General features: G+C 33.7%; 1 protein-coding gene across 1 annotated transcript; it reads right to left on the bottom strand.

The window, feature by feature from the left end:
* Positions 1 to 941: 941 nt before the first annotated feature.
* Positions 942 to 7,460, bottom strand: LOC142614261 (glutathione S-transferase T1). Its single transcript, XM_075786840.1, has 7 exons — positions 7,287 to 7,460; positions 7,054 to 7,127; positions 6,256 to 6,316; positions 5,426 to 5,479; positions 4,791 to 4,870; positions 3,188 to 3,393; positions 942 to 1,456 (listed from the first exon to the last, which is right to left on the bottom strand). Exons 1-7 carry the CDS (start codon positions 7,349 to 7,351, stop codon positions 1,241 to 1,243), a joined length of 756 nt encoding a protein of 251 aa, XP_075642955.1. The 5' UTR covers positions 7,352 to 7,460; the 3' UTR covers positions 942 to 1,240.
* Between the last annotated feature and the right edge of the window lie 3,108 nt (positions 7,461 to 10,568).

Genomic DNA, 10,568 nt, shown 5'->3' with positions numbered 1-10,568 from the left:
GATGAATGAGATGAAGATTAGTGAAGGCACCGAAAAACCAGAAAACAAGAAGTACTTGTTTTTAATGAAAGATGAATAATAATAATAATAATAACGGTGATAACTATTCACATTTGTCATTGTATGACTTATTTGCAACAATTGTATGTGGTAGTTTGGAAAATGAAATTATTTTAGTGTGCGCCATCTCAAAAGCGAACCAGTAGTAGGTCTTATAGTCACTCTTGTATGTAACATTTACTTCGAACATCCCTGGTATGGCAAACTCAAAATTGGAAGATATCGGTTTTTTATATGACTTGTAAACTAGGGGGATTGGAAATTGTTGAAATGCTACTAAAAAATCCATTAGCAATGTTGCATTTCAGATTAGATGATATAATATTCTTGATGTGCAAGAAACATCTGGATGGGAATGCAACCATATCACAATGAAGATACTACAGAGAGGGTACTATGTATCCAAAACATTTTCAATGAGTTTGTGATCTTCTGCAAGCTCAGAATGATCCACTTAGAAAAAGGAGTGAGGCACACAAATATCTTTGTTCAGAACTTCTTGGGGTTTTCTGTCCATATTTTTCTTGGGTGTGACTGTGAAGGGAGCCTAATTCAAGACTTTGTTGGTTGTGCTCCAAAAGTTCAGATTAGAAAAACCAAAACAGATGAGCTCATGCTCATCTGAGCTTAAAGAGACCACCCCCCCCCCCCCCTCCAAAAGATTTTTAATGATTTAAAGAGACCACCCCCCCCCCACTTGGCTCATATATGAGAGCCATAGGTGTGACACCCTCTGCACTCCCTCAGGCTCGGTCCATTTATAATCTTGAGCTTCAACTCATTTGTAAGACAGTTTTTGACATCTCTAGCAAAACACAACAAAGTCTACCATGGAAGCTCAGAAAAAGGATCAGAAATTTAATAACAGAGCTCGCAACAATATAAAAAAGCAAGTTTTCATAGACTTGACAAGTCGCTATATAGAATAACAAGTACCAAGTGAAGACTTTCCACTTCACATAATAAGGGAAGGGGGAACGGAAACTTAAAATACATAACATCTATTTATATATATGGTTTAATGGTTGAAATTAAGGCATAGTTGAATGCTGGAATAGAACTCACATTTATTTTCTCTGATGCAACGGCCAACGGTGACATTTACAATGTCAAGCCCAGAAACCTTTATTACACAATAACACTAAAATTTACAATAGTCAACAAAACAGAAACCTGGTCATCACATCTTTGAAGGCAATGCCTTTCTTATGCTAGACTCCTCCCTCTCACTGTTTGCTTGCAGAGTCCGCTGCACTTGAAATTTTGTTTTGGCTTTGTAGAGGATTTTATGTGCTTCGTCAAAGTGAGGTTTTGTAGCATTTCTTGTATCCTCAATCCACTGCTGAACTTTCTTGTGTGGGCCTAGTACACGACTGCGATCCTTCTCATCCAAAAGCTAAATTTAACACAAGTAATATAATGAGATCCAACAATTTCTCCTGGATAACCTTATAAAAAAAATTGTAATAAACTACAAGTTACACCAAGACTAGAGCAAGAATAAGTGCCTACGGACACCCATATATAAGAATTCCAACTGATAAAATATACAACAGTTGTTCCCCCCCCCCCCCCCCCCCCTCTGAGAAAATGAAACTAACTTATATTTTTCCAACCAGTTATCTCAACTAATACCAATTTAAAACTTGTCTTGGTTTGGGGTCTGTTAAGAGCATTGTAAGCGTGTGATCTCCTTAGAATGACCGGTTCTTCTTTAATTAATATTTCTCCACTCATTATTCTCAACAAACACCAATTACAATCCCACCATATTGAAATCAAATGAAGAAAAGAACACCATTCACTTTTAGATTAAATTTAAATATGGGTTAATTGCACAAAAATCCACCTTAAACATGCGGGTACTTTTACTTTGCACCACAAACTACAAAAACTCACAATCACCACCTCAAATAAAACAAAGCTTGCAAAGCTTGAAAACTTGCAAATTACACAACCAATTCTCCCAAACTTGGTTCAATCCCCGCCTACACCAAAAACTGATTGGTGTCTTGGTTTGATAATGAATAGCTATCATCAGGAGCAGACGCTATAGTTTGAAACTCTCTCAAAAAAAAAATTCCCCCAAACTTTCACAATCTCCAACAACCCCACCAATAGCTAATCACAAGCTACAACCACAATGACTGATTAGTCAATACCACCGCAAATGCAAAGTCATTCAGCATCCACAAATTTATCATTAAGCCAAATCTCAAGTGTTTGGCTAAGTATCACATAATCGCCGACCTGAGTTTAAGCAGCATCATCGATCACTGAACTGTCAAGTCCTCTACACACCAATGGTCTCAATTTCTCTCTGTGTTGCAGCGCCACCAGGAGGCCGCCAGAAAGCCACCTTGGTCTGAGGCCACCCCGAGCTAAATAAGTTGCTGATTGGGCTGAGAAAGTTAGGGATTTTGGGGGGAATTGGTTGTGTAATTACAGAAAGAAGTGGCTGGGTATTTTGCCCTGTTTGGGAAATTAGTAATAGTTATTTAGTAATTTAATAATAAGGGCAAAAGGGAGAATTCATTTTTTTAGGGTCAAGTAAGTTGCGTGTGACCATTAGTTTTGACAATAAATCGGACACTATTGGATTCAATTCGCAAGCTTTGTTATAATTGGGGTGGTGATTGCAACTTTTAATGGTTTGGGGTGCAAATTACAAGTACCTCCATAATTTCCCTAAAAATATTCCAAGAATGTAATGAATGGCATTATAAAAAAATGAAATTCTTTATGATAAATTAAATCAAATGGGAGAGCAGAATTTATATTTAAATCACACTAAATTAAAAGCATTAGAAGGATCATTTCATTCTATCATTTAAGCCAAACAATAGCGAAACAAATACTGTAAAAGTATGAATATGATAATTTTCCTCATGCACATAATTGTTATAGCAAATTGGTTGAAAGGAAAGCTTAAACGCAAGAGGAACACTATAAAGTCATTGTGCCATCATTGCTATATTTTGTTTCTCTCAATGGTACCTTTTTGTCTATATTTTCCTGGGACCTCTTTGTTTTTGTACCCCCTTTCTCCCGCAATATTCTCTCACAATATGTATTGCCGGTTTAACGACTAGTAACAACAAGAAAGCATTGAGTCACGTCCAATTACCTCTAGTTGCATAATCTCACAAACAAGGCTGAGATCAGCTATGGATGGTTGCAAGCCACCCAGCAAGAAGCGCCCATTCCCCTTAAGCCAAATGGACTCTATTTTTGACAGAGACGAGGATAAAATTTTCTCAGCTTCAGCAGCTACTTGTGGTTTCATGGGAAGGCCAAGCGCAGCTCCTAGTACGGTGTTGAGAATAAATGTGGCTGAAATGAGAAGAGTCAAGTGAAAATCAATAGACCATCAGAAAAGAGAAATCTTGGTGAAGAGAATTGAAACACCAATAATGTGAATATGTGTCGCTACATTAAATAATAATCATAAAATATATAACATCCGATGTTTCGATGCTGATTAATGCAAACTAATTTACAAATCAGTACATTTACTTCCCAAAACACAGCATCATTATCATCTTCCTTTTTTGAAAGGAAGGAACATGATAATCTACAGATGCAAAGGAAAGTAACTAATTATGAACTCAAAAGAATTGGCTTTTTTTTATGGAACCCACCACACTACAAATTACTACTAAAGAAGTGTATTTTAAAAGATAGCATATTAATCAGCAACAGGAAATCATTATGTCGCTGACCTAGGGAAGGTAGAGTAATTTATTCATCAATATACTCTAAGATCCTAACTTATACAGGACAGAAAAAGAAGAAAACCCAATTGCAAACCAATCAGCACCACCACCACCATCCCTACATTTAATGATTTTCAGTACAAACCAATTGGCAGAAAATGTTCAGGATCATTTTCAGAGTCACAACCAAAAATAGATAAAAATAGTTATTTTACCCAGGAAAATATTTTCCACCAAAACAAATGGAGTGTCAGTTAGAAAAATCATATTTTGGACACTACAGATAATCAAATGAAGAATTTGGTTTATATTGACAGCTTAAACTACTAAGATTGCCAAAGATGAAGCATCTATCACAAAACTGTGCCTATTCAAGAACCCTTATTTGAAGGGGGTTTAAATTGGCTACATCATAGTAAGTCAACATGCAAGAATCGAGTTTAACCATTGTAAATGCAAACTCTAATTTTAAAATAAAATAGAATAAAAATATTTACTGATACTGAAATTTTTTTAATGTTATTACATGGTAAGAGGGTGTCTCTCCTTATGTCTCTATGTAAAAACATTTGCCTCTAGACAAAAGATGAGAAGAGTCACATATAGGCAGCACAACTGGTTAACATTTATGTCACTTTTTCCCAAACAACTTTCAGGATTACAACAGAATACCAATGACATTGAATTGCAAAGATATATATATATATATATATATATATATGTTGCTAGACACCATGGCACCACCTAAGTTCCAGTGAAGTCACTTCATATAGGTTCTCCTTTTTCATGGATACAGAAACATATGGTTGTCAAGCCAATATGTGGGGATACTAGTATACATGTCAACATTAGAAAGATTCATATATCAATGTTAAGTCATCCATGACTCGCCTATCATATTCTACGAAACATAGAACACTTGATTGTTTCTAGCAAATATGACCAAAAAGAAGTAAGGTTATACTTCGCTATTTAAACACGAAGAGCATCTTTTTGGAGTTAGTATGAAAGCACCTGCACCCCGGCGTAGATTGGAGTGATGCCAATCCAACACTGAGTGAATTTTAGCTCTCCTGGTAACATCAGCTGGATACCTGATAGTATGAAAAGAAAAAAGAAGTTAAAATTAGCTACAGAAAGTATATACTGGGGATATGTGTGTGTGTGTGTGTGTGATACAACAAACCACTGAGATAATATAGTAACATTTCTGAAACAAGAAGCACATAGATACAAAACAACATTTTAAATAAGTTTATGTAGACACCAGCATACACATTAGAGTACCTAGGTGCTGAATCCACCTAGCTTCCAAATTTAGGACACAGACATGCCTTTCTAAATAAGTTGTTCAGTTTTCTTCTTCTATACCGTAAAATGAAGTGTGCATTTAAATTGCACGTTTAGATTTTGAGGGAGACAACAAAGTATGCAAATCGTCAAGGAACTCCTGGTGAACAAGGCTTCTTTTCCTCAATTTTGTCAAAAAACAGCATGTAGTGAACGAGACCAAGACACTACACTACCCATACCCACACACACAGCCCCAAAACCTTATCATCCTTCATCTATATCAGGTATTCCACATATTTTGAATGATAATAAATATAATCAGAAATATACTGCATTCAAGGAGCAAATGTACTTACCAATGATCTGCAACTCCTGGAAATGCAGAAGCGAGATAGATAAGAATTGCATGACTGGGAAAAAAAAGGAAGGGTTAATTAGACAAAAGAACAAAGCAATTCTTTAACATGTTCAATTTAGTTTTTGAAGCAGGCATATGTTAGATTTCCAGAAATGTTTCAAGCAGCAGCAATTCTGGACCAGAATTGTAAAGATTATAAGCAAACTGAACTTTAGTCTAGAATATGACCTCTAAAAATCCGTGATGCATGTACTACAGAACAATACTAGAATAAAATAAAGCAAATTACAAGGATGAATGGAATGATTGATGATAGAAACCATGACTATTTAAGATACCAGTTTCATCATATATTCATATGTATATCATCAAAATCAGGACTCTGTAAACCATATATTGTAAAGATCTGCAGCCTATAAGCGTTAGACATCCAAAGAAATCCACACAGCTATGTATAAATATCCTCAATAAGAACTTGGACTAGGGGAAACTATAAGAACCTAATCACTATTTTCAAAAAAGCATATTTACCAAGTGGTGGATTTCAAAGCCAATATCTCAAACGAAATATAAATCTTATTGTGTCTGCAAGAATAAAGATTTAGATACATTTAAAATGGAGTAACAAGATATGGAACTGAAGCATACAAGAAAATGACTACAATGCTTCCGTAACCATCTATTTCAGAATTCTTCCCTATGATAGTTGAGTTGTAGTATCATTTCCCAACCACTAAGAAAACTCCCTCTCATTCTTCAAGACAAAAACATTTTGGTGAAAGACTCAGCCAAATTATGATGAAGCAGGGGGTTACAATTTTAGATTACCTTTCAAACAACTTAAACCTTCCATCAACAATAGTTGGAACTTGCCTCATAGGGTTTATTTCTGAAAATAAATACAAAGGGGAAAAAAGGAGTTAGTTCAATATAAATGTAGCAGATAATAGTGGGGCCTAACAATTGTTGCAATCTCAAATCACAGGAGCTAGTAATCAACAATATGCTCATATTGGTGACACTATTGTTACTATAATCAAGGAAGCAATACCAAACACACCTATAGAAAAATCCAAAGCGATCAACGCTGTAACTGTATGTACTTAAGATTCGCCTTCCACTTCCCCCTAACCCCCCTCTCACCTCGGACCATAGATGCATGTGGTTCTTTACTTCTTTACATCCTTGCTACAATCCCATTTGAAAAAAGGAGAAAACTTTAGTCATTACTTTCTTAATGAACGGTAGCATTATTGATGTTTTCTCTTAATAGCCACTTGCATGCTTTGATACTGAACACCAAGTGTCAAATCATGCATCATGGAATGTGTATGTAAAATTACCAATCAAATGACCCTTCCTCTTCTCATAATAATGGAGAGTCAGGTAATGGACAAATAGCAGTGAGTATGCAACTTAGCCCACCTCACTAAATAAAGAAGAAGAAAAAAAACTAAAACCAAAATTCATTATAATTTCTACTTCTTTCAAATGATGGGTATGCAGTACAATCATTTATAATAAATTCTCAATAATATTAATATACAGCACACCCACGAAGTCTGTAAACATGATAAGCAAGCTCCATTCCCACCATAAACATATACTCTAGTTATATGGATTTACCTTTGAACTCAGCAGACAACTGCTGGCGTTTGGACAGGTCCACTTTGATTTCTTCAAAGTTTATTCCATTAACCCTGATAACATCAATTTCCCAGAAAACAAAAAACAACCCAGATTCCAATCACTACAGATAATGATACAATTGTCCCAATAATTGAACATTACACTAATGAATCACACCCCAACAAACAAAAAAACAAAAAATTTGAGGATTAAGGAATATAGAAAATTACTTGCAGAATATAATAACAGCACGAGATGGCTGGGACATCCTATCTGCATATACTTTCAGCTCCATTTTTTTAGCTCTTTCTCTTCAGTCTCTGTGAGTGTACCTGGGAATTAAGCAGCACAATATTATGTTGTTCCGTGTGATAAAGGGAACCTTTGGGGGATACAAGAAAAGAAAGGTGTTTTTTTCTTTTATAATTATTATTTATTATATACTTTTTTTTTAAACAAATATATCTTTGGACAATGAAATTAAATTTTAGTTTTTTTTAGGAAAAAATTATAATATTATCTTTGACTTCTTCATCTTTTCTCTTAAAGATTTGTAGAAAGTGTTAATTTTGTCCCTCTTTTTATTGAATAACTTCGTCCTTTTTACCTGCATTTCATTTTCTTAAAAACAGTAATAACTAAAAACGATACTCTTGAAAAAAAAAAAAGAAACACATGCACACAATATTATCAAAGAAACAATTGGTCAGACATGTAAACATGTTGCAGACAATTCAGATATGAGCTCATGGATGAATCTTATGATCAAACTTTGTTCTTTTTACCTGACTCTCAAAAAAAAAAAAAACTGTCCTTTTTACCTTTTTTGATATTTTTGGAGAAAAAAAGTAATCTTAGTATTAGATTCAAATTTGAACCAATAACAACTAACCACCTGTGATTTGTTGTGATAATGTTGTAAAAATGTTGTGAACGTAGCATCTCTCCTTTCCTTATGTCTGTTTGTTGATAATTTTTTTTAATACCATCTCTAGAAATTACTTTTTTTGCTTTTAAATTGTAAACTACCATACATAAATCTTAAAATCATACTAAATTTCATAAAAGAAAAAAAAATGAAATTAATTAATTTAGCATTTTGCATCACATTTTGGGCTTCCATTCTCTTCACTAAGTAAGCCCTAATACGTAAAAATATTCACTTTCAAATGGGATGTGATAATGTTTAAACTCATAAACATATGCAGTAAACGGATTAAGGAGAAATAACTACTCATATATGCATAGAATTAAACCATTAGTCATTTTGAGTGATTTTTGGATAAAATTACCGGACTAAGTGAGTCCTTAAAAGTCTAAAACGACTAAAATGATTTTTTAGACAAAGTTAGTGGATTAGAATGGCCAACTTAAAATTTGAAGGATTAAAATAAATTTTAGGTGAAATCAATGGACTAAAATGACCTATTTCATTTGCTCAAAGAAAAATGACCTATTTCAAATTTAAAGGACTAGAATGATTTTTGGTGTAAATTTTATTTTTGGCAATTGTTTATGATATGAACCTCCTTTTTGTTTCGGATTGGGGCTTTGTATTCGAGGGTAGATCTACTAAATTTTATGGCCTATAATTTTGCGGGTTGGGTTCCTAACGTATTGTAAATCCTTTGGGCCGAGCCTCATCTCCAAACTTTTCCTCTGGGCTTTTGAGATGGTTCGGGTTGGATCCATTCTTTCGGGTTTTTTTCTGCTATTAAACTATTAATTAAGCCGAGGGCCAGTTCACAATATTTTCACAACAAATTATAGTTGGTTAGTTATTATTGGTTCAAATTTGAACCTAACACTAAGATTACTTTTTTGCCCCAACAATAACAACCAGGCAACCAACCACTTAAGATTTGTTATAAAAATGCTATGAAAATATTGTGAACATATCATTTTTCATTAATTTATTAATATGAAATTTTTTTTTTTATACAAAAGAGGGTACGATAGTATTCAACATCTTTGAGTATTTAAATATTTCATCCAATGTATATAATCTTTAATCTTATGCACCATATTATTATCGGGAAGAATTCTAGCAATAAATTTCAAGCTCAAAATGTCATAAATATTACGAGGTATAAAGATTTAAAAACCACTTAGCCAATCCAAGTTAACATGGATTCGATCCTTAATTCAGAGGAAGTTTGTGACATTACTACACGTGACTAAACTACTCATATATAACTCAATGCTGACTATGCAATCAACAACGATAATGTAAGAAAATTCATGAAAAATTCATATATGAGACCGTCTCATACTACACTTATTCGAAAACACATAATTACAATATTAAAAGGGGGAGGTTTAGTCTAATGCTTCCAATGTACTGGATCTAGTTGGATGATGACATGTGTTCAAAAAATAGGTCCAATGCTTCCAGTGTACTAAACCCGGTCAAATGATGATATGTGTTCAAAAATAGACACATGTCATAATCCCAACGGTTCCAATGTTGGACCCAATCCGGACCATCAGAAGATTGTGACGGTTCCTACTGATTTCACAAGACCATTGATTTCCCGAGTCTGGAACCTTTTCCCATGCTGAATGTCATAAAGGCGTTGGCAATATATTAAAGTCCACCATTAATGCTTCGAGGTGGACCATCATCTTCTTCTTCTTCAGGTTACAGGGGCATGGAGCTTCTGAAACCAACTTTGACGTTCGTACTCAATGGGGTACTATTTAATCCTCCATACAAGTTACATTAATTAATTCTACCTTTTCTTTTTTCTTCTCAAGCACGTGTAGTATTTATTGTATATGATGAAGCATGCATAAGTATGGGGCAAAAGCCCAACAAATTTTGAGGTCTAAGGCAGTATATTTAAATGAGATTTTTTTGTTTTTACTTAAATAATATTTAACTAGTTTTTAATATCATAATTTTTTTATAACAAAAATCCATTCTTTTTATCTTGTAATATGCTTCTTCTTCTTTTTTTGAAGAAATGCTAAAGCTATAAAAAAAAAATTTACTACAAAAAACTTACAAACAATATAGCAATGAATGTGATTAATAACACTTTAAGAAGATAATAAATAAGTATTTGAATAAATGATGTTAGGGATGTTATAAATTTTACAACATGAGACTTATAAAAAGTAATTTAAAAATATATTTAATAGGTTGTTGATGTCCACAAATCATATTAATTGTCATATTAATTTGTAAAGGTTTTGAAGTAAAATTTATAGTATTTTTAGCATTTTCCTATTTGAATTTATTTCTTGCGATTAGTAACACATATTTGTAAGGCCTATATATTTGAAATTGTATTATCTCTAGTATTACTCATGTAGGGACACGATTTGTACCTAAGCTCAAAATAGTGAGGGAATCGGCCCAAAGAACCTAATACAATGAATTTGTAGAGAGTAGGTTGGAAATTTAGCTTCTAATAAGTTTGTAAATCAATTATAATGGGCCAAGATCACAATAGAAACAAGTTTATATAGGGTAAATCATCATCGGACTCAATCCGAGGAGGCTAGCT

Source organism: Castanea sativa, chromosome 10, assembly GCF_040712315.1.
Source record: "Castanea sativa cultivar Marrone di Chiusa Pesio chromosome 10, ASM4071231v1".
In the NCBI taxonomy this organism is placed as follows: Eukaryota; Viridiplantae; Streptophyta; class Magnoliopsida; order Fagales; family Fagaceae; genus Castanea; species Castanea sativa.
Note: the sequence above shows the minus strand (reverse complement) of the source record. Positions and strands in the feature narration are given on the sequence as shown.